Here is a 25,287-nt window from a genome sequence, read left to right on the forward strand (position 1 = left end):
TCTTATCTATTCAATATCCTAATTACAAAGTTTGGTCACCAAAACGTTCTTCAATCCTAGTTTAAATTCTTTAATATCTCGTATAGATCTCATGGAGATTTTGCATTCTCTCTATTTTGCCTATTTTGCAGGTAGTATTTGAGGCGCGTTAGGTAAAGTATTATCACGAACCTAAGAAAATTGTTTAAAAATGAGCAGCTAAAGCCAAGCTAACTAGGCCATTAGTGGGGTTTCACTTTCACTTTCGAATCTAAGTGTCTATAAACTAAAAGGAAGTATGGGCCACACAATAGTCCACATAGAAACCAAATCATAGTTAAAATAGTGCATAACATTAATAACACGTTTACTTACTTGTAGTGAAAAAAGTCATGAATCGAAGATAATTGGAATGGAAGAAGTCATGAATCGAAGACAACTGGAATGGAAGAAGAAAATAATCAGTATGGGAATCATTCCTAAACTTATATCCCCCTAGTTATCAGACTAAAGGTATTCATGAATCGATTCCTGATAATAAGGTGGGACCCACATCCATTCTAATACCTAGATATGTCAGTAAACGCAGGAATCGCATACATTGGAATCATTCTCATACCTATATATATTAGTAAACGCAGGAAATCTCATACACCGGAATCATTCCCTTAATTTCCATTCTCATTCCAGATAAGCAACGTGCCAAAATAAACCTTGCTACTGTAATGGAAAGAGTTTCCTCCTCGCTCTTTTCCAAACTAATTAACTAACTGATTCTTTCTTCTTCTTTTTAAATCAAAAGTAAGTTTTATTAAAAGTTATAAAAAAGGAGAAAATAAAATATAAAAATGTTAGATGAATTATTTTTCAAGTACCACATGCAATTCACTTTATGAAACAGCTAATTTGACACAATCACATCATTTAATAAATAAGTTAGGCTTTATATTAAATCAACTGCCACATAAAATGAGATATAATTGATACCCGAAAATGCAGTTCACTTTATAGTATCAACCGTTTTAAACAAAGTTCACTCTTTAGGGTCTCAAATGAATGAAACATATAATCATATATCACTGACCTTAGGACACACATACACTAATTATAAATTTCTTTTGTCTTTGTGAGTTAATAATAAGACTAAATTCAGTTTAGTCCCTTGAACTTTAGGGCTAAAATCAGTTTGGTCCTTGACTTTTTTTTTTTAATCACGATGGTCCATACACTTCCAAATTACATCAACCTAGTCCAAAATTTGACTTTGACTCGAAAGATGACGTCATATGCTGAGTTGGAGCCGACATAGGGGCTCACTTTTCAGATTTTAAACACCCAAAGAAGGGCAAAATAGACATTTCTAATTTAATCTAATTTCTAATTTTTTTTTAAATCTCTTCATTTTCTCTCTTTTCTTCTCTCTCTCTTGCGCTCTCTCTCACTCTCCCGATTCGCGCAACCCAAAATCCTATATGCACCGTCATCTCCTCCCTCCTCCTCCTACTTTCCTTTACACCCGCCTCTCCCACTCTCATTCCCACCACTTCAACTACCGCCACCAAACCCCCATCTCCCAAAATGATGACGTTTCCCTCTCCAACCCCCTCATCTCCGAGGTAATCACCACCGCCGTCACCACCATCCCGGCCGACGACATACCGGTGGCCACAGATTCCTCTCAACACCGCTGGAATACCACTTTGGTTTTCACAGAAGAGCTCCGGTGAAAGAGAATCGAAGCCCGAAAGCTTCTCAGGTTCACCGGAAAATTTTCTGATTCCGGCCAATTTGTGACGTCTCACCGATAGCCGAAGCTTCCTCTCGACGTCGTGGACGTCCCTATGGTGTCGGATTGTCCCAAAAATGAAGCATGAGTGAGAATCGAAGGAGATGGTGTAGGGGTTTTACGGTGGGTTTTCTTCCTTTTCCAGCTACCTTTGGTTTCAACTTAGGTATGAAAATTGGTCAATTCTTCGAGCTTTACCTCTCTGTATACTTGAATTTGAGTTTGGATGAGATTTGAAGAAAGTTAGGTATTGAGCAGGGGCTGACCACCATGGCGACGGTGGTTGTCGGAGTTGATTTTTGGCCTTGGTTAGTATACTGGCCATAGTTACTGGCTTCGTCCCCAACCTGCTCAAGGACGTCCTTGGTGGAAATGTAGTTGACCAGACCTAGATCACTTGGTGGTCTTTGTGTCTGGAGGAGCGGCAGTAGAAGCAAAATGCATCTCCACCGCAGTCCAAGCAGAACATTTTCTTCTCAAAGCTCAAAATGTTGCAGAAGTGGGTTATCTGGAGAAATGTGATAGGGATAATGTTGGTGTACAGCTATTGTTGTCACCCAATGGGAGTTCAAAATTCACAGAAGGGAGTTACTTTTGTTTCAGATGAAACTGCAGAGAGGAAGAGAGAGTCAGAGAGAGAGAGAGAAAGAAAGCTCAAGAGAGAGAGTAGAAAGAGAGAAAATGAAGAGAAATTTTTTTTTACAAAAATTAGAAATTAGATTAAATTAGAAATGTCCATTTTGCCCTTCCTTGGGTGTTTAAAATATGAAAAGTGGGCCCCTATGTCGGCTCCAACTCAGCACATGACGTCATCTTTCGAGTCAAAGTCAAATTTTGGACTAGATTGATGTAATTTGAAAGTGTAGGGACCATCGTGATTAAAAAAAAAAAATTAGGGACCAAAGTGATTTTAGCCCTAAAGTTCAAAAGACTAAACTGAATTTAGTCATTAATAATATATTCATGTGGTCTTAAACAAATGAAAAATAGTCCAGCAACGTAGCTCCTCCGCCGATAGAATCTAAGTGTTCAATCTAATTTGGTGAAATTACATCATCCATTAATTAACTATATACATAAACTTCAGTATCCATGTTCAGATAGAAGTATACTCCTGCCGACTGTACGGTACGTATCAATAGGGTTGGTGACGTGGTGGGGTACGTATACCTGTATGAAAATAGGCATAAGTGGTACAAAGTATTGATATGACCTAATAACCAATATAGGGACCAATGTTTCTGAAAAAAAAATAAAAAAATAAAAAATTTGGTGATGACGGCCAGCGACATATTCTTAGCCTCTTAGGCGCGCACATGTGGCGTGAGCCTGAGGTTATCCTAACGTTCGTGGATATATAGCTTAGTTAATTAAAGCTCCAAATCCTTAATTAAATTGCTAGAGAGTAGAGACAAAGAACACATTCTATAATTTAGATTACCTTTCTGTCTACTATATAATATTATAATATTCTTTTTGAAGCCTGGCCTAGGTGATTGATGTTGATGATAGCTCGAAGAACATTCCCAGCTCCATATAAATACTCCATGAACTTAGCTAGCTGCATATTATAGCTAAGCTTTAGAAAGTACAAAGCAAACCTCCCTTTCTTTCTTTCTTCCTTTCTTCCTTTCTTTCTTTCTTCTATTACAACTTACTCCTGCTACGTACGTATCTTTGATCTGCAGAGGTTAATTAGGGTTTCAGAAATGGGACTAAAGGAGGCTGTAATTCGAAGCTATGATGGTGAAGCGGATAGAGCTAGAGTGGAAGACCTTGAACGAAGATGCGAGGTAGGACCAACGGAGCGAGTATATCTCTTCACAGACACTATGGGTGACCCCATATGTAGGATCCGGAACAGTCCGATGCACAAGATGCTGGTACGTATAAACATTCCCTTTTTCATAATCTTCTTCTTTAATTTCCCACATCGAACGTCTTATCATCATAATCATCATCGAAACAAATTCGGCGACTTTTTTATCACAGCCATCATGTTTTGCAGGTGGCCGAGTTGGACAACCAGTTGGTTGGAGTCATTCAAGGCTCGATAAAGTTGGTGACGGTTCATAATAAGCCGCCGCCTAGAGATCATGAGGCCAATCTGGCCAGAGTGGGCTACATCCTCGGCCTGAGGGTCGCACCATTCCATCGTCAAAAAGGGATTGGTTCCAGACTGGTGTGTTGTTTAGAGGATTGGTTCGTAGCCAACGACGTAGATTACTCATACATGGCCACCGAGAAAGACAACGAAGCTTCAGTCAGGCTTTTCATTGAGAAGTTTGGCTACATCAAGTTCAGGACCCCTGCAATTCTGGTAAACCCGGTTCGTTGCCGGCCCTGCCACGTCTCTTCCAACGTTGAAATCGCAAAGCTCAAGGTAGAAGAAGCCGAGTTTCTGTACAGAAAGTGTATGGCTTCCACTGATTTCTTTCCTCATGACATAAACAAAGTGCTTGGGAACAAACTGAGCTTGGGGACTTGGGTGGCCTATCCAAGAGGAGAGTTTGGCAATTTTGAATCAAATGGGCAAGCTCTACCAAAAAGTTGGGCTATGATTAGTGTATGGAACAGCGGTGAGGTTTTCAAATTGAGGCTAGGGAAGGCACCTCTGTCTTGTCTGTTGTATGCAAAAAGCTGGAGACTGATGGATAGGTTTTTGCCTTGCTTTAAATTACTGCCTTCCATGCCTGATTTTTTCAACCCTTTTGGGTTTTACTTCATGTATGGGGTATACCATGAAGGACCATTGTCAGGGAAACTGGTGAGGAATTTGTGCCACTTTGTGCACAACATGGCTAGTACTACAACTAAGAACTTCTGCTGCAAGGTCGTAGTAACAGAAGTTGGGGGTTATGACTCAGTACTAAGACATCACATCCCACATTGGAAGTTGCTCTCTTGCTCTGAGGATTTGTGGTGCATAAAAGCCATGAAGAAAAATGAAGCAGACAGAACCAGCCTTCATGAATTGACTAAAACCCAACAAATAAATAAAGCTCTTTTTGTTGACCCAAGAGAGGTATGACCGTATGAGTGGTGAAATTATGATCAACCCATAGTCTCCTCGGTCTGCCTCGCGCTGAATACCCCGCAGGCCAGGTGAATATTTTTTGTCTATCTGGATTGTACATAATTTTATAATTTTTCTCTCTCTCCATCCCGAATTCAATCATAATAGTTTATGAAGAAAGTCGAGATTTGACAAGTACCTGATCTTGAATCTGTTAAAGCCTTTAGACCAGAATGACGATTATTCTTTGTGATACAGTTGTGTACAATAATATGTATATTATACTCGTTATCTAATTTAAGAGAGGCTTAGCTTGATTGTTGCTGTAGTTACTCTTTTTGTCGACGTAAGAGAGGTAATAATAAGGATAATGAAATTAATCTTGATGAACCCAAAATCAATCTCCTCAATTTGCGTCAACTCGAATATTTGTTTTACTCTACATTCAAGCCCATATATAAATCTCTTGAGGCTACTCGATTATACATTTTTTTGACCACATCATCCATGTCAACTATTCTTTATTGTAGATTCAATCTATTAAACCACGTGTCTATCTCTCTCGCCGTTTCGAGTCAGAACTTCTAGAATGAATTGAGAGAGATCGATCGAGGGATATGGGATTCAAAGTACTTAAACACCACCTCAAATTATTAGATACTAGTCATACTACATACCATGATTTTTCATGAGTATACCATCGGGGCGGGGGGGGGGGGGGGGGGGGGAGGTCCCTTTTGAATGTCTTGTTCCTATCATATCAGTAACATAAAATCTCGAAAGATCTCCTTAATTAGGTTCCACCCTCGATTGTCCTTCTTGTATGTGACTCTCATTCTCAGTTTCCATGATTCAGACTAATTAATCAGGTCATGGCGGTCCATTTTTTTATGTACATATCCCCCTTATGAGGTAAAGATTTTAGCTTAGATTAGATGGACCCTCCCTCCAATGCTTTTATTGCATACGTCGCATTCAAAATGGAACACCCTAACGTGCCATTGTACAAAGATGGAGAACTAATTTCAGAATGTCATTTAAATCCACTAGTCCAAGTAACTATACAACCCCTCATCGTGTTTTGGGTAGTTGTCGTCAGCCAATGTGGGTTCCTACAAAACACGTCGTTATGTTTTTTGGAAAAATGACAAAATTGGTTAGGGTTTCGTTTCAAGTTCATTACTAGTCGTGGTCATAATGACCAAGATTAGATAAAATACTGGTAGTTAGTAGTCTCTATTCTCTGTTGCCAGACGAGGATTTTGAGGTTAGCTGTATATCTTAGTTCTTGCATGTGGTCTTCAATTAGATGCATACATGTGTTTCAGTTAACAAGACAGTACGTTGATGATGAATTCGTAGTAGCCGATAATGATGGTGGTTAATTAGCACTTACCATGTGTATATGATGATGATGGGGGAGGATCGAAAATGAATTAGCTTTATAGGTTGGATGGTTTAGTGGTTTACGATAGGGCTAAAGTAATTCGTGTACGATTCTTGAAGAAATATTGAAAATAGACCATTCAGATTATTGATCTACACTATTGTATAATCGTACGTAAGATAAAGTCTGCAAAAGTCAACACCTAGACCCCGACAACTACTCAATACGATTCAATATCATAAGGGGAGTGAAATTTGCACTCCCCAAATTGTAAACCACACTCCCACTAAAATATTTAATACTTTTTATCTACAATTGCTTTTTCATTTCCTGAAATACCCCTCATCAGATGAGAGATTATTCAGAGCACCGCCGTGCACTTGCACCAACATAAATGAATGGTTAGATTGCATTAAATACACTTTTTGTTTATTAAAAATAAAGTTGATAATAAATATCAAGGGTTGAGATTATTTTATAAGGGTTGGGTCACTTGCACCGTCGGTGCATAGAATAATTTCCACCTCTTCATATGTGAAAAACCAATCCCATCACTTGATCTATAATCCATCATGAGCGACGCTAGTGGAAGAATGAGAAGGCCAAGCCGAAGAGGTTGGTAGCTAGTCTTGGAGGAACTGACCTCAAAATCATAATCAAATTCATCATCGAGATCATTCATGAATTCCCAGGTGTCGATGACAGAGTCGAGGGAAAACGATGAACAAGAGCATTCTGATTGTTTTCCTTGTCCCCAGATTAAACAACCCAAAAACCTTTGAATCCCTTGCTGTCAAAATTTTGATGATTTGGATTTTTTGTTTCTTATTTTTGGGATTTAGCTACGGTTGAAACTTAAGATGAACAACACCGAGAAAAGAAAAATTCAGGCAAGATTTATGTCTCGAATATGAGTACGAATCAGGTTATAGATTGTGGCTGATGGGAACAAACTTGAGCCTTTAATAGATCAGCAGCTGATGAGGATATGCAATCTACAGCAATCTTCTCAATAGGCTGGTTCAAGAAAATGGCATGGAGAGGAAATCTATCGGAACTAAGCTCCTTAGGATCCTACTCTGCTAGTTATCTCCTTCAAGCGCCACCACCAGAACATTTGTGGAGAAGAATTACAAGGATCTCAAGAGTTTTGACCCCAAATTGCCACTACAAGAGAAAATGTCAACGGCAACAACCCAAAGTTGTTGTAAAAAGTCTAAATTTCTCGTTGAATTGAAAATGCGACGACTTTGGGTTGTCGCAATCAGTTGTCGCCTTATGTGTTTTACTGATTGTCAAAAGCGACGAAATTACATGGTTATCGTTTTTTCAATATGCGACATATTTGGTTCCTCGCATATCACAAATTGTGAGACACACAGGTGTGTTACCAAAAATTATATGCAAGATTTTATATTTGTTGCTATTTTTAATATACGAGGCTTGGATGCTTGTCGCATTTTCAATAAGCGACGCAATTTGTTCCTCGCACATGACATCTTGCGAGACACATAAGTGTGTTACAGAATGCTATATATCAGACTTTATGTTTGTTACAATTTGTAATATGCGAGACTTCGTTTACATTGTATATTCCGCCTGCGAGGCTTATATGTTTGATCAAAAATTTATATGCGAGACTTTTTTTTGTTGCAAAAAATAACTGCGAGGTTTCATTTTTGTTGCATATATATATATATTAATATGTGACATATTTTTTTGTTGTAGAAAATTATATGCGAGACTTTTTATTTGTTTCATATAATTTCGTCGAGGAACTAATTGCGTCGCGTGTTAAAAAAGGGACAACCGTTTAATTTCGTCGCTTTTGACAATTGGTAAAACACATTAGGCGACAACTGGTCGCGACAACCCAAGGTCGTCGCATTTTCAATTAAACGAGAAATTATTGTTTGTTGCAAACGATTATAGACGAGGTTAGGTTGTTTGTCTCATTTAATAATAAGCAAAATGCAACAAATGGCTACATATTTCTTGCTCAAATTTAGTTATTTATTTAAAATTTAAAATTAAATTAATTTCAATATTAAAAAAAACATTAATAATATTTAGGACTAATTTCAGTTTACCCCCCTGATGTTAGGGGTCGTCATCATGTTAGTCCCTCTAGTTTCAATTTAATCATGTTAGTCCCTGTACTCTCAAATTTCATCATCCGTGTCCAATTTCTACTATTCCGTCCAATTTGGACCGTTAAGTCTGACTTTTGAGGGCTAAAATGGTCATTTCAAGACAACAAAAAAAACTAAAAAAAAAAAAGATTTTTTTTTTCTTTTTTTCGTTTTGTTTTTTTTTTGCATTTTTTTCTTTTCTTTTTTTTTGCTTTTTTTTTTTTCTAGTTTTTTTTTTCTTTTTCTTCGCTTATTATTATTATTATTATTTTTTTATAATTTTGTCTTCAACCTATACACCACAAGTTATAATAGGTTTATAAAAACAAAAAAAAATACTCTAGGTGGTTAAAAAACCGCTCGCTGGTCTACGATATTTGTGATATATCTCCGATAAAGCGAAGAATTTTAGGATATATCTGTAAAATATAATAGGTTTATAAAGTGAAGAATAATAGGATGAAGAAATATCTATAAAATATGATTAAAAAAATAAATACAGATATTTCTTCACTTTATTAGGGATATATCCTAAAATTCTTCGCTTTATCGGAGATGTTCCACAAATATCGTAGACCAGCGAGCGAAGAATTTTAGGATATATCCCCAATAAAGTGAAGAAATATCTGTATTTATTTTTTTAATCATATTTTACAAATATTTCTTCACTTTATTGGGGATATATCCTATTATTCTTCACTTTATAAACCTATTATATTTTATAAATATATTTTACAAATATATCCTAAAATTTTTCACTTTATCGGAGATATATCATAAATATCGTAGACCAGCGAGCGACTTTTTAACCACCTAGAGTATTTTTTTTTTTTTTTATAAACCTATTTCAACTTGTGGTGTATAGGTTGAAGAAAAAATTTATAAAAATAAAAAATAAAAAAATAAAAAAGAAACACCTAGAGTATTTTTTGTTTTTGTTTTTATAAACCTATTATAACTTGTGGTATATCTCCGATAAAGCGAAGAATTTTAGGATATATCCCCAATAAAGTGAAGAAATATCTGTATTTATTTTTTTAATCATATTTTACAGATATTTCTTCACTTTGCTGGGGATATATCCTATTATTCTGCACTTTATAAACCTATTATATTTTATAAATATATTTTACAGATATATCCTAAAAATTTTCGCTTTATCGGAGATATATCACAAATATCGTAGACCAGCGAGCGGCTTTTTAACCACCTAGAGTATTTTTTTTTGTTTTTATAAACATATTATAACTTGTGTTGTATAGGTTGAAGACAAAATTATAAAAAAATAATAATAATAATAAGCGAAGAAAAAGAAAAAAAAAACAAGAAAATAAAAAAAATGCAAAAAAAAAAACAGAAAAAAAAATGCAAAAAAAAAAAAAAACAAAAAAAAGATAAAAAAAATCTTTTTTTTTTGTCTTGAAATGACCATTTTAGCCCTCAAAAGTCAGACTTAACGGTCCAAATTGGACGGAATAGTAGAAATTGGACACGGATGATGAAATTTGAGAGTACAGGGACTAACATGATTAAATTGAAACTAGAGGGACTAACATGATGACGACCCCTAACCTCAGGGGGGTAAACTGAAATTAGTCCTAATATTTATCTGCAAATAATAATATTCGAAGACTTATTATTAATCATAAACCAAATAAAGTCTACAAATATTGTACCCGAAAATAATAATAGCTAATATAAAAGGAAAAAAATAGTTTACCAAGATTAGCTAAAACCTAAACTAATTATTACTCAAAACTTCTCAAAGTATCAAAATTCATCATCTTCATCAAATTCCTCATGTTCCAAATTGTCTGCATTGTTTGACACTATCTTCATCTCTTGGCTCTCCTTAAGGCATGTTAAATGAAAGGCACAGCTCTCCCACGATTCATACTCTGTTTTGTTTCTTCGGCTAACTGAATTCTTGTTGCATTTTTCCTTCATAAATAATGTGAAGTCAAATATATATACTCTAAGATTTTTAATCCAAGCATAAAACTGGAAAAACATAACAAAAACATTTTGGAAAAAAAAAATGTAGGTGTAGAGAATACCATACAATATACTCTAGATTGGTGTAGAGTTTATCACATAGCCATTGCCAATCCTCTCTCGGCCTCATACCTAGACATTTAGACAAAGGTACAAACCAAAAAAAAAAACAGACAATCAAAGTTCCATTCATAAGTTAATTAGGCATCCATACGTGAACTGATATAGAAGATAAGCTCCATTCATCTCTCACCCCTCGATCAATCAAAGTTCTGAACGCTAAATCTACCATAATCACAATTTCACATAGATAAACAAAGGAGAAGTATTTTGTCATGATATTAAAGATAATTCCATGTGGTAATATCCAAAAAACTGAATGCAGGACACTAGAAGGGACAAATCCCATACTGATGACCTTCGCCACATATTCCTTAAACTTGGCTGCAGTCTCATGTTTTACATACCGACAGGGAAAACTTATATTAATTTATGAATTCAAAACTAGTACCTACAAGTCCAGAAGAAATTGGCTTCTCTGCTATAACTATAATTTGCTATAAAAAAAAGTGCATCATCCGGCCCTTAAAACTTCTTGATGTTTCTTGATGTGGCATCAGCTGACCCTTGAAACTATATCTGACGGTTGTGATAGAATCCAAGCAAATTATAGCATGTCATATTATAGCAGAGAAGCCAAGTCCTACATAGAAATAAAGTTGAAACAATCATAATGCGATCCAGCTTGGAAAAGAAATCAAGTTTCTTATAGAATGAAGAATCAACTCATAGTCTAATTGTTTCATTTGCAAACTCTTCTTTCCATTATCAAAATAAGAAAAACAACGGTGACATAGAAGATTGGATCTGAACAGTGAAACCTTGGCAACTCCAGAAGGCAGTCACAATGCAGAAAAAACGAAGTATAGAGTAAGCTAGATCGAGATATAAAATAATAATGATAATAATAAGATAAACGCAGGCAATATATTTTGATGCATTTTCTCTACAGCATAAAAAAAAAAACCTTCCTCTCTAAATCTCCGTCGCATAATGTTATATGGGCGACAACTGTCGATTTCTTGCAAATTCCTACTTTATGCGACAAATTGGTTGTCGCCGATGGGATTATGTGCGACAACTGAAATTTCCTCGTATTTGCCAAGCTTTTGCGACGAATTTTAGGTTGTCACAATGAAATTCCTCGCTTTTGCTATTTTCTCTTGTAGTGTGCCCATCTTGATTCGCGAGAGCAGTAGGATTGAGCCTCAGCTATGGGCTAGATATGACTTGGATAAGATGATTATTTGGGCAGAGGCTATAGCGAAACTTCCACGCCTGTAACCACCACCACTTCCACCTTCACGACGGCCACCACCACTTCCGACGGAGCAATGAAACCCGATCAACACGATCTCGACAGAGGCTATAGCAAGAAATAACCGTAAAAAAGATAAAAACTCAACTTGAGGAAGAGAGTGAGAAACAGAGACAGGAAATTGGCATTTGAGTTTATGGATTGAGGTTGAAGTTCTCTTTTTACTTTTCTAGGTAAATGATCATAGCTGGGGTTGAAGATGAAGAGGATGGGTGGGTACATGGGTGAGTGCAATTTGGTGTTTCATATAAGGGCAAAAGAGGAAGTGCAACACATAAAATTATATAATATATTAAATTTAGATAGTGGGAGTGCAGAATACAATTTAGGATGTGCAAATTTCACTTCCCTGTCATAATTGTTCATCAATCTAACAAATAATTTTTTGGAAACCATTTCTACATTACCATATTTCATTATTTCTCCTTAAAATAGAGATATGTTGGAGATTCATTATTTCTAAGCATGGAAAAGTGTATATATATCAATTAAGCACAAAGAGAACAGAGCCAGCTAGCTAACATCAAGTTTAATTACCACAGAGAACTTGTTGTACGTTTTCTTTGTTAAATAAAGAAACTCGCAGCAAGTGGAGTACACTACAGGTCACATTTATTAGGTTCAGTGGTGAATGGTGAATGGTGAATGGTGAATGTTGAATGTTGAATAAGTGTTTCACACATACTGTGAGTGGTTTGAAAGTTCTTTAATAATGATGAGCCATTGGCAAGAAAAAAAGAATCATGCATGATTATGCCCAAAGTTTTGCATCTTAATTTGCTCATTAGTTTCCTCCATTTTTGGATTTACCACTACTACTTTGATCATCAGACTCATGATGCAAATGATCATGAGCTAGGTGGGATGTGGTAATACAAAAACAAACATAAAGTAGTCTACTTATTTTGATTTCTGAATTCATATATATAAAGACCTAGCTATTTACCAAGTTAAACCAGTTTTTCTTCCCTAAATATGAACATCTTAGATAGAAGAATATAGGACTAAATATTGTTTAGTCCTTGAGCTTTTGACCATAAAATACTTCAGTCCCTGACCTTCTAATTTCACACGGTTAGTCCCTGACTTCAAAATTTCAGACCAATAGGTCCTTGCCGTCTAAAAGTCGTAGCGAAATGTCTATTATGCCCTCAGTTTTTTTTTTTTTAAATAAATTTATTTCTTTCTCTTTTTTTTATTTATTCTTTTTTCTTTTATTTATTTATTATTATTTTTTTTCAAACAGAAAGAAAGAAAGGAAAAAAAACAGAAAAAAAATAAGGGAAAAAAATACAAACAGCACCCAACCTATGACCCACTAGTAACTTCAGTACCCAAGTTTTCAAAACTATCACTTTGGTACCCAGGTTATCTAGCCCGACCCAACTTTAGTACCTGGAGCCGTTAACTCAGTAGCAACGTCTGACAAGTGGCATATATTGAAGGGTAATTTTGTCTTTTCATATTTAATTCATTATTTATATATATATATATATTTTTTTTTACCTCTTCTTCTCTCTCTCTCTCTCTCTCTAACCATTATCAACGACCAGGACCCGCGCCTCCTCCTCTCCAGCTGCCCCCCCCCCTGCAACCCCTGCCGCGAAAATTCAAGAGCTCACCAAAACCCTGTCCCGCCAGTTCTGGGGCGTCGCCTCGTTTCTCGCCCCGCCGCCCAATGCGGCCGCTCCGAAACCCGCCGAGCAGGGAGAGCCGTCCGATCCGGAGCTCTCCGAGGAGGATGTGATCGCCGGAATCTTGAGCGATTTCACGGAGATCGACTGAAAGTTCAAGAGCGGGATCTCGAAGCTTTCGAGCAATATGGCGGTTTCGGAGTTCACTAAGATCGCTTCGAATTTGCTTCAGTTTGGATCGGAGGAAGAGGCCGAGGCGGCTGGGCTGGCTCTCGGTGTGACGCCGGAGGTTCTTGCGTTCGTGAGAAATGTTTCTATGCATCCCGAGACTTGGCTCGATTTCCCTCTCTCTGATGATGATGAAGATTCAGATGGTATGCTTGACTTTCGATTGAACTTCAATTTGAGTAATTTGATTCAATGTGTGTTGAATTGTTGCTTAATTTGGTTGTGTTAGTGTAAATTAATGTTTATTTGTTCATCATTTTTATGAAGGATTTGATTTGAGATATTTGCTTTTCGCAAAGAGATTTCGTGTTTGTTGCGATTGCAACTCTACATACTGAGAATTATGCAACTTAGAGGTTTTTCAGATAAGAATGAGGTGAATCTCAGCTAGGTTTTTCAGACCTGGAGGCGCTGCCGAGTGAAGCTCTCGACGACTTTGTGGTTCTCTCGGCCAAGCTCCCGATGCCTCTCTCTCTCTGAGACTCACTCACACTATGAAGATGGGAAATGAAATTCCAAAGATTTGGATTGATGTTGTTTGATGTTTCCCAGGTTGTGAGGATCGGAGTTAGGGCCTTGATTGGTGGTGGGATTCGCTATGACTTCTCTTTTTCTGGAAGATGCGACGGTTTTGAACTGCAGACGGCGACCGGGTTTTGGTCACGAAGAGAGTGTGAGGAAGAAGAAGACGAACAGTGAAGGGACCATAATACCCTTCAAAGTTTGCCAGGTGGCTAACACCGTAACGGCAAACAGTGTTTTAGGTACTAAAGTTGGGTCGGGCTAGATAACCTGGGTACTAAAGTGATAGTTTTGAAAACTTGGGTACTGAAGTTACTAGTGGGTCATAGGTTGTGTACTGTTTGTATTTTTTTCCCAAAAAATAAACAGAAAGAAAGAAAGGGAAAAAAAAAATTCATTTTCCAAAAAAAATAAAATAATTAATTAATTAAAAAAAAAAAACTGAGGGCATAATAAACATTTCGCCGTGACTTTTAGACAGCAAGGACCTATTGGTCTGAAATTTTGAAGTACAGGGACTAAACGTGTGAAATTAGAAGGTCAGGGGCTGAAGTGTTTTATGGTCAAAAGCTCAAGGACTAAACAGTATTTAGTTCAAGAATATATGTAGGGTTATAAGTTAAAAACACATCCGATTATGTTCTCTTGCTAATTATTAGCTTACGTCATGATAATTTAGATCATTTTGATGGTCATCTAGGTCATTACGATTATATATCTAAGTTCTTGTTTGAATGGGTGGTTGAAATAGACAATTAATTAAATTCAAAGATATGAAGGCTTCTGCAAAATTTCCAAGAGCAAACCCTGCTAAGTTCAAGTGGCCGGTACACCTAGATTTAGTTCTAACTACCTACCCTTTCCTCTTTTGATCACGACAAAATTAGGATTGAGCTAACGTTGTATATATTCTCAGTTGAGTTGATTGAGCTAACGTTGTACAGCCTCTCTTGCTTGGACCACCTTGAACAATGAGCAAGCTAGATTGCTGATTTCAACACACTGTTCATATATACACACATACAGAATGCCTAGGTCGATCAGTCTGAACCCTCTGTTCTCCTCTTAATCCTTTTTCGTCCTTTTAGGCAATTAAGTCTTCCTGTATATGAGGGAATTCAGAGCCCACTACGACTTTTGCAGCTTCGTTTGAAAAACTTGCCAAGGTAATTTCATATATAGTACGATCCAATCAGAACCATTTAAACTTACGCCGCCCTGTACGATAGCTATAGCTACTGGTTGATATCTATGAGTTTATGGTGTAACTGGGCTGCCATGTCGCTATTCTTTGATTTTGATTGATTGTCATTGGTGATTAAGACCTTAAGTTTTGTGGGTCTGATCGATCATTGTTTGACAATAGGGCAGGGCTAGCTTTGTACTAACTTGCTGGACTCATGTTGTCAATTATTTTGGGTTGTTATAGTCCAATGGATCTCACACTCAAAATAGTTTTTTTAAGTGGGCTAATTTGCATTTGTGTTTTGCAGCCCAAAACATGGAAAGGCTGTTACCAGTATCATGTTCCCATCATGTTGAATAAGGGGAGTTTTTAATGAGGACCTTGATAATGAAGATTTTCCAATGACTATTTAATCAACGGCTTCAATTACATTATGACAAATCACAACCGTTAGATGTTTATGTATGTATAAATAGATCACTTATGAAAATTTTCTTCCAAATTACTAATTTTTAAGTATTGAACTAGATCAAATCTGTCAAACTTGAAAATTTCATGTTCATAAATGATAAATCACGGTTATGAATGCCTTAAATTTTTTTTAATTTGGTTGAAAATTTACATAAACGATCTACTCATGAATATCTACATACCTAACGGTTGATTTACGAAAATGTGATTGAAAAATGGATTTCACAACTGTTGATTATAAAATCCTCATGAAGTCCTCATTTTGATGGTTCTCATTAGAAGCTAACCCATGTAGAGTATGGTCCAATTTGGTTGAAAATTTGCATAAATAATGTACTCATGAATATATAAACATCTAACGGTTGATTTATGTAAATGTGATTAAAAAGTGGGTCTCACAACTGTTGATTAGAAAGTCCTCATTTTAATGGTTCTCATTAGAAATTATCCCATGTTGAGTATATTTTTTACGCAACATCGAAATTTTTTTAGTACATTGTTTTAGGGAATCGATATTTGAGAGAAATTGTTGTGTTTTCATTGATAATAGGGGTCTCTTTATATAGAGGGTTACAAGACATAGAATTAGAGTTGTACAAAGAAAGGTAATCATATATTGATTGGATATCTCTAAGATTCTCCGAGATTATCTCTAATTCTAACTGTATTTCAACTACAGCAAGTAACCTCGAGTTTGGGTCAGACACAGATTTTGGATTTACTTGAACATTCCCCCTTGTGTCGCCCAAACATGGTGCTCCTCTCATTGCCTCATTAAAAACCTTGCCGAGTAACAAAAACCCTGTGCGACAAAAATAACCTCAATCGAAGGGGAAAAAGAGCACAACACACCCTTCACGTTTCGAGATCAACATGTAGACATCTCCCCCTGATGTCCGCGTCTCCGCCTGATGACTAAGATCATGGGAGTTCGGATAACTTCCGCAAGCCAATGTTTGCAACATGTTTCTCGAACGTGGATTTGGGCAATGACTTAGTAAACAAGTTTGCCACATTGTTCTCAGATCGAACCTGGTTTACACTGATCTTGAGGAGCTTTTGTTGTTGCTGATTGTAGAAGAACTTGGGCGATATGTGCTTGGTATTGTCGCCTTTGATGTAACCTTGCTTCATTTGTTCAATGCAAGCAGCATTATCCTCATAAATGCTGATAGGCTCATCTGTGGTAGACTTTATACCACAATTTCTTCGAACATGCGTAACTATGGATCTAAACCATATACATTCACGAACTTCTTTGTGAAAAACAATAATTTTTACATGGTTCGAAGAAGTAGCGACTAGGATCTGTTTAGTAGACCTTCAAGATATCGCGGTCTTATCTATGGTGAATACATAACCAGTTTGGGAACGACCTTTGTGTGGGTCAGAGAGGTACCCAACATCAGCAAAACCTTCTAAAACACTTAAGTCGTTTTGGGATGGGGAGAGAGAACGCAGACCAGTGGTGTTCTTGACATATGATGGATCCGAATCCATCGTCTCTCTGTAGGGATAGAACAAGCCCATATCAATTGTACCATTTAGTTATCGAAAGATATCCTTAACACCAGTCCAATGACATCGTGTTAACGCAGAGCTATATCTAGCTAACAAGTTCATGGCGAAAGAGATGTCTTGTCTTGTGCATTGTGCTAAGTACAATAATGCGCCAATTGCACTTAGTTAGGGCACTTATGCCTCTAGCACATCTTCGTCATCATCTTTTGGACAGAATTGATCATTCTTTGGATCAAGACTACGAATGACCATTGGGGTGCTTGAAGGTTTAACTTTATCAGTATTAAAATGGCTAAGCATCTTTTGAGTATAAGCTGATTTATGAATCAGGATATCATCTTCACGGTGCTCAAGTTTCAAACCGAGGCAAAACCGTGTTTTCCCAAGATCTTTCATCTCAAACTCGGATTTCAAGTGTTCAACGGTTTCCCTTAACTCTTTAAGGGTGCCAATTATGTTCATGTCATCAACATAAACCGCTACTATTGCAAATCTAGAACTTGTTCTTTTTATGAACACACATGGGCATAGTTCATTGTTAACATATCTCTTCTCAATCAAGTAGTCACTTAGACGATTATACCACATCCGTCTGGATTGCTTCAATCCATATAGTGAGCGTTTCAACCTTATTACAAAAGCTCCGTGGTTTAGAGCCACTTGATTTGGGTAGCTGAAGTCCATCCGGAATCTTCATGTAAATCTATGTATCTAGATCCCCATATAGATATGCAGTAACCACATCCATGAGCTGCATGTTCAATTTTTTCTGAAACTACCAAACTGACAAGGTAGCGGAAAGTAATAATATCCATTATGGGAGAATATGTCTCCTCGTAATCGATTCCAGGGTGTTGTGAGAAGCCTTGCGCCACAAGGGGAGCTTTGTATCTTACAATCTCGTTTCTCTCATTACGCTTTCTAACGAATACCCATTTATGACCAACTAGTTTAGTGTTGGGCGGTATTGGCACAACTTGCCCAATTACCATTCTTTTTGCTAGAGAATCTAGTTCTGCCTGAATCACATCTTTCTATTTTGGCCAATCAGCTCTACGTTGGCATACATCAACGGAGTGTGGTTCGATGTCATCGGTCTCAATAATCTCACGCGCTACAGAATACACGAATACATCATCAATGATGATGGAGCTTCTTTCCCACGTCTCACATACACTAGTGTAATTTACAGAGATCTCTACGTTCTCAGGATAGGTTCTGACATTGAGACATCCCCCAAAGATGTCTCTTGGACATCACCATATTCCAGAACATTCTCATGGGACAGATTTTGAATATCGATGATCAAATGATTTGTGTGTGCCTCATTCGCTCTCTTTCTAGGGCGAGTATCATTCGGACCAATCGGTCTACCGCACTTCCTCGCGGGGCCTGCGACCATAGATACCACATCACTGCCAATATGGGTAGTGTCGCCATCTCCTGGTGTCACCAGAACAGCGTTACGTCCAGTATTTGGGACGTCAATCCTTGCAGCCACATTTACAGCAGGTATATGATCTCTTCACTTTAGCAACATCAGAAAATGCATCAGGCAGAGTTTCTGCTACTTTCTGGAGCTTGGTAATTCGTCGCACTTCAAGTTCGGACTGTGCGGTACAAGGATCGAGAGGAGACATAGTGGGGACAGACCACGACAATTCCTGTCATTCCTGTTGAACATATGTGTTCTTATCTCTCCTTAACGACGGGAAGATTGTCTCATTAAAGTGACAATCCGCAAATCTAGCGGTAAAGAGATCGCCTGTCAAGGGTTCCAAGTAGCAGATGATAGTTGGCGATTCATATCCAACATATATGCCCATTCGTCTCTGTGGACCCATTTTAGTACGCTGTGGCGGCGTAATAGGCACATAAATGGCACGCCTAAAAATGAGTAAGTGCGAGATATCAGGCTGGTACCTAGTCACTAGCTGTAATGCAGAGTAAGGTTGGGTGACAGTGGGTCGTAGATGAATTAGCGTCGCTGCATGTAGTATTGCATATCCCTAAGCGTAAACAAGGAGATTGGTGCGTATAACCAATGTCCGTGATATCATCTATAGATGCTTAATAGCGGCTTCTGCGAGACCATTTTGGGAATGCACATGGGGAACTGGATGCTCTACATCAATCCCCAGTGACTTGCAATAGTCATCGAACGTTTTCGATGTAAACTCCTCAACATTATCAAGTTGAATTGACTTAATAGGATGGTCTGGGTAGTGAGCCCGTAGACGAATAATCTGGGCTAGGAGTTTAGCATATGCAGCATTTCGAGTGGACAACAGCACGACATGTGACCAGCGTATCGACGGATCAACCAATACCATAAAGTATTTAAAAGGTCCGCAAGATGGTTGAATTGGTCCAAAGATATTCCCTTGGATTTTCTGTAAGAACGGAATGAGTATTTTGGGATCCTTTGCGTAGGACGGTCTCGGTCCTAATTTCCCTAAGGAACAAGCTTTGCAAAATGAGCGAGGGGCCTTAAAAGCAACCAAAGAGGATTTTGATTGGGCCTGAGTGTCTGAAGCGCTATTGAAAGCAAAGTTTGTGACTACATCACCCATCATGGTGTTGGGATCATGGGAAGTGGCATCCTTGGCGCCATAGCCATGGGAATTAGCATCGATGGCGTCATGGCCATGGGTAATGCCTTCTATGGCATTGTCAAGGGGGACAGAGGCGGCCCTAGGGCTGTGGTGGACGGCGGCAGCGCCATAAGCGGCTGTAGTGACGGTCACATTAAGTCCGGGAATCAATCTTTGATTGCTGCTTCGTTTCGCTCGAAAGAATGGATGTCCGTATGAAGTATTTCGTATACAGATCATCATATCATGAGTTCATGACCAGGATGTCCTAGTCGGTCGTGCCAAAGCCAATATATATCAGAATCCAAGAGATTTTCTCTTATCACATTTTTGGATTCAATAGGTCGAATTGTAGTGACATAAAGTCCACTAGATTGACACATAAGCTTCTCTAAGATGCGCTTTCGTCTACCATGATTAGAGGTAATGCAAAGGAACTCTTTTCCGTTCTCAGTATGCGTTTCCGCATGGAATCCGTTGACTCTGATATCTTTAAAGCTCAATAAGGTTCAATTTGCCTTAGGAGCGTAGAGAGCTTCTGTGACATTGATCAAGGTGCCATTTGGCAAAAGGAATTGGGTCATTCCATGTCCTTGAACTAAACCTAATGGCCCAGCCATCATAGTCACAAAGGAGTATGTGGGCAACATCTCTAAGAATAATTGCATATGGCGGAGAATGGTGTGCGTAGTCGCACTATCCGTAAGACATTACAGTTCTCCAGAATTCATTCCTAAAATAAAAGGCTTGTAATTTAAAAAAAAAGGAGTCATAATGAAAAGAACTCAACTTTTATTAATAAGCCAAACGGAATTACATCATTGTCTCTTTAGCCAAAGAAAATCTAATCCAATAAACTAGCTAATGCAAAACAATGCCAATCGTCTAACTTATTTCGGTAACTCCAAAATAAATGTGACCAGGTGAGTAAAGAGATGTCGGTGGAGCAAGGCTCGCTTAAGTACTACTAATCTCAAAACCTTCCTAGACATCACACATACTTTGGGTGAGCCTACTTTGAAGAAAGACTAAACCATTGGCATCTACTACAAACATAATATGGCAATTGCCTACATCTCTTGAAAAATAAAAAGACTTAATCAAAATTGTTAGTCTCTTGGCCCTTGAACTCTTCCACCCTAAGAGCGAGATCGTCCAGAACGTCCAGAATTATCCCTACTCTTAGGTTTTCGCTCCTTACATCCTCCCTTGGGGGCGCGACTATGATTAGACTCTGGAATAGACATGGTTCTCACGGGTCTAGAGTTATAGTTCTTCACAAGGATATTGTCGTGCTTCTCAGCTACGTTCATGGCGCCAATAAGCTCATGAAACCTTGTGATGCGTCCTGCATTTGCATCAATCTGATAATTCTTTGCAATCATCAGTGCAGAGACAGAGAAGGTAGAGAGAGTCTTCTCGATCAACATCGTATCAGTGATGGTCTTGCCACATAACTCCATCAAAGACTTGATATGAAGGACTTCTGAATTGTAGTCAAGTACGGACTTGAAATCACAGAAGCGAAGGCTATGCCATCTCACTTCTAAATCTGGAAGCAGGGAGTCATGAACGTTGCCAAACCGCTGCTCGAGTTCTACCCATAGCTTAATAGGGTCCTCCTCATTGAGGTACTCATTTTGGAGCGCGTCATTCATGTGCCATGTCATGAGAATTATGACTTTAGCTTTGTTTACCTCTCTAGTAGCCCTATTCACTTCAAAAACGGCAGCTTGTCGAGGAGTAAGCACGTTCTGACTTGGCTCTTGGATCGTATCTAGGATCCTATCAGCCTTAAGATGCTGACACACGTACATCACGGACCCACTTGTGGTATCCTGCGCCTGTTGTATCCAATGGAACAAAGTTTAACTTGTTCAGGTTACTCATCTTGAAAAACAATAAAAGACTAGGGTTAGTTTCGGAGCGAAAAAGGCTGCCACCAAAACAATAAATTTTTTTGAGCGTAGTCGCTTCTAAGAAATTAGGGATTTCTGAGCATAGTAGCTTTCAAGAAATACAATTCCAAGAGGTATTGGATTATATCGAAAGAATGATGCATTTGTGGTCGATCATAACTATTCAACAAACTTTATGTTTGAAGGACTCTACAAACTCCAAGTTTGGAGTAAGCACGAACCCCCATAGTTCGGCTTTTTTGTCTCCCCTATGAAGAAGAAAGGGGGGTAGAAAAAGAGAGTTTGCAAGTCCCCGAGAAAAAGAAGATAAATTGAATAAAAAGGGGAACTTTTAGTAAAACATACCTCGAAATAGGTTGCAGGAAAATTTGGCCGGAAAAAGTCGCCGGAGGTGACCTGTCGCGTCAGTGGGCCAAGTAGGCTGCCTCTTTTTTTTTTTCTTTTGCAGTCGGCCACACCTTCTTTGGGCCTGTCCTTCTCTGGGCCGAGCTGTTTTCTTTCTTCTTCTCTGGGACAAGTTCTTTTCTTTCTGCGTCGCTTGCTGGGTTGGGTGGCAGGCAGGTGCAGTTTCAGACAAGTGAGGTTCTGGCGGTTCAAGGGTTCTGCTGCTCTGGTGGCTGGCTCGGAATCTTTGAGGTCGGTTCCGGAAAAAAAAAATTTCGGTTCCCGAATCCTGGTCATATGGCGCCGGCAGTGACGGAATATGACAGTGAAAGGAGGTCTAGAAGGATGTGAACCGGGCTGTGAACTTTTTTTCTCTTCTGGACTCCTGTGATTGAGGGCTTCAGTATATGTGGCGGCGGTTGCTAAGGTTTGAAGGGTATGATTTTAGGGTTTCAGGATTAAGGCTTCGTGCTGATAACGTGTTTTAGGGAATCGATATTTGAGAGAGAAATTGTTGTGCTTTCATTGATAATAGGGGCTTCTTTATATAGATGATTACAAGACATAGAATCAGAGTTGTACAAAGAAAGGTAATCATACATTGATTGGATATCTCTAAGATTCTCCGAGATTATCTCTAATTCTAACCTTATTTTAACTAGAGCAAGTAACCTCGAGTTTGGGCCAGACACAAATTCTGGATTTACTTGAACATACACTTGATATATTAATATTTCATCTTATATGACAACATTTTAGTAATTTATGTCATACTAAAGCACTAATTTTTTAACATGTTATTTAGCCTATAATTAGTAATTTATAATTTATACAAATTTTATTTATTCTTAAGGCGAAAATAAAAAATAAAAAGTTAAAATATTATAAAATGAATACAATTCTTACCCTAACTCCATAGAAACTGAGCCCTATAACTTACTCAAGGAAAAAAATATCTATAAGACCAAGATTAATTTAGGATTAAATTCTGCTTACTACCATGTACTTTCAAAGGTTCATCAGTTCAGTCCCTGCACTTCTAATTTAATCAGAAAAGTCCTTCCACTCTCCAATTTCATCAAATCGATCCAATCCGTCACTATTTCGTCAATTTTCGCTGTTAATAAGCTGACGTGGGACCTTCTCCCATGGAAAATTTCCAAACTACCCATCGCTAGGCTGCCCGCCGACCCGTCAGTGTTGTGAATGCAGATGGGTAGTTTGGAAATTTTCCCCGAAAATTGACGAAGTGGTGACAGATTGGATCGATTTGATGAAATTGGAGAGTGCAAGGACTTTTCTGATTAAATTAGAAGTGCAGAGACTAAACTGATGAACCCTTGAAAGTATAGGGTAGTAAGCAGAAATTAGTCCATTAATTTATATATAAAATTGTGGACTATAGCACTTGATTTTTGGTCAAAATTGCATGTTCTTATTTTCTTATTAAAATTTTTGTACCGTCAAATAATGATTTTTATATACTTCTCGAACTCATAGAACTCAAAAATTAAAACTCAATTTTTTTTATACGATTTCTCAAAGTTAAAAAACAATAAAAGTCATAAAAAGAATTCGTTCAAGCCTTCAAGGTTTCAGTGTTTCATCAATTAGAACACATTCTAAAAATTATGTTTTTTTTTTTTTGAAATGCTAAAAATTATGTTTTACGAATGGTGAGCTTATGAAACATAAACATTTCAATAAAAAAAATTGACAGAAGGGCAATGATATAGGGCCTCAATGAGGCCTAAGATTTATGGCCTCAAATCCTGTGTGTCATGCCATGTAAGCAAATACAAATTTTATTTTCAATTCCACATAATATATCTTGCCACATCATACTATTACAACACCAACTTTACCCTTTTATATTTCCTTTAAGGTGTTAGGGGGTGAACCAATTACATTAATGAATTTAATTAAGTGACGAAAAAAACCAGCTATTAATTATGTATTAATTTAAGAGATATGTCTACAAAGACCAATACTTTTCTACATTTAATTAAATTCTTTCCTATAATTTTTCTTTCCAAATAGCATTAATATATTGAATTAGGTGTCAAAAAATAGGCATTAACTTTTCTTTCCAAATATTGATTAATTTCACCCAAAAAATAGCACTAATAAATTGAATTTGGAAAATACGTGTTTCTAAATTAAGAGGTAAGAAAAAAATTTCATGTTAGTAGTAGTCATTAATTATCATCCGCAACCTAAATATAAGAGAAAAAACAAACAAAAAATAATTAATTCAAATATAGCGTTTAAACCCTAGATAAATAGAAAAAATGAACAAAAGAATATATATAATCATACAAATATGTACTTTTCACATTATATTTTTAAAATTTACAGGAACCCAATAAAGGTTGAATTCATATACGCAAATCTATTGATCGAATGTATGTGCAAATCTATTGACTAAATTACATGAAATTTTTTTATTCATGATTGAAGAAAAAAAAATTGTTGTTTAAATCTTTTTTTTTTTTTTTTTGAGAAACTGTCAACTCAATTTTATTAATAATAAACAGAATAAAAATTACAACTGATAGATGTAGAAACTACATCAAAATATAAAATAGCAAGAGAAATACTAGATGCAACAAAGCATTGGAAATAAAACCTAGCAAGGGTACGAAGGGATGCAATTAAGCATTTGATGATGCACCAGACAGAGTCCGGGCTATGTAAAACGGTACCAATAGTATGGTCAACCGTACTTCCACGCAAAGATATACGTCGAATAGAGGGTAACCTTCTATCAAGGTAACCGCCGGTAGTGTGACCGATCTTGCCTACCCCACGCAAAAAAATGCGCTGAATAGAGAGCAATCTTCTACCTAAGTAACCAAAGAAGCAATTCCAACATGCAAATAAATTTAGGGCCCAAAAACAGTCTCCTGGATCCCAAATGCGAACCCTAACAACTTCGGGCTCATTCACCAGCTGCCAAGCCCCAAGGAAGGCCCAGCCCAAATTCCACTTGAGCAACCCAACAGAATAGAGGCCCAGGCCCACCAGGGTACTTTGGGCACCCAACGCCTCTCTGGGCACCAACCATGATCGCGTCTCTGACCTCGGGTTCGACCACCGCTCCACCGCCCTTCGTCGGAGAAAGAAACTCACGGCTCCATCAACCCGACAACCCC

General features: G+C 37.6%; 1 protein-coding gene across 2 annotated transcripts; it reads left to right on the forward strand.

Moving 5' to 3' along the window:
- The first annotated feature begins 3,140 nt into the window (after positions 1-3,140).
- LOC133734317 (probable N-acetyltransferase HLS1) lies at positions 3,141-5,098 on the forward strand. Of its 2 annotated transcripts, XM_062161947.1 has the most exons (3): positions 3,141-3,353; positions 3,454-3,648; positions 3,774-5,098. In XM_062161947.1, exons 2-3 carry the CDS (start codon positions 3,475-3,477, stop codon positions 4,794-4,796), a joined length of 1,197 nt encoding a protein of 398 aa, XP_062017931.1. In that variant the 5' UTR covers positions 3,141-3,353; positions 3,454-3,474; the 3' UTR covers positions 4,797-5,098. The 2 variants fall into 2 exon arrangements, with proteins under 2 accessions (XP_062017931.1, XP_062017930.1); XM_062161946.1 differs by having other exon boundaries at positions 3,141-3,648.
- The last annotated feature ends 20,189 nt before the right edge of the window (positions 5,099-25,287 follow it).

This window comes from Rosa rugosa, chromosome 2 (genome assembly GCF_958449725.1).
Source record: "Rosa rugosa chromosome 2, drRosRugo1.1, whole genome shotgun sequence".
Classification (NCBI taxonomy): domain Eukaryota; kingdom Viridiplantae; phylum Streptophyta; class Magnoliopsida; order Rosales; family Rosaceae; genus Rosa; species Rosa rugosa.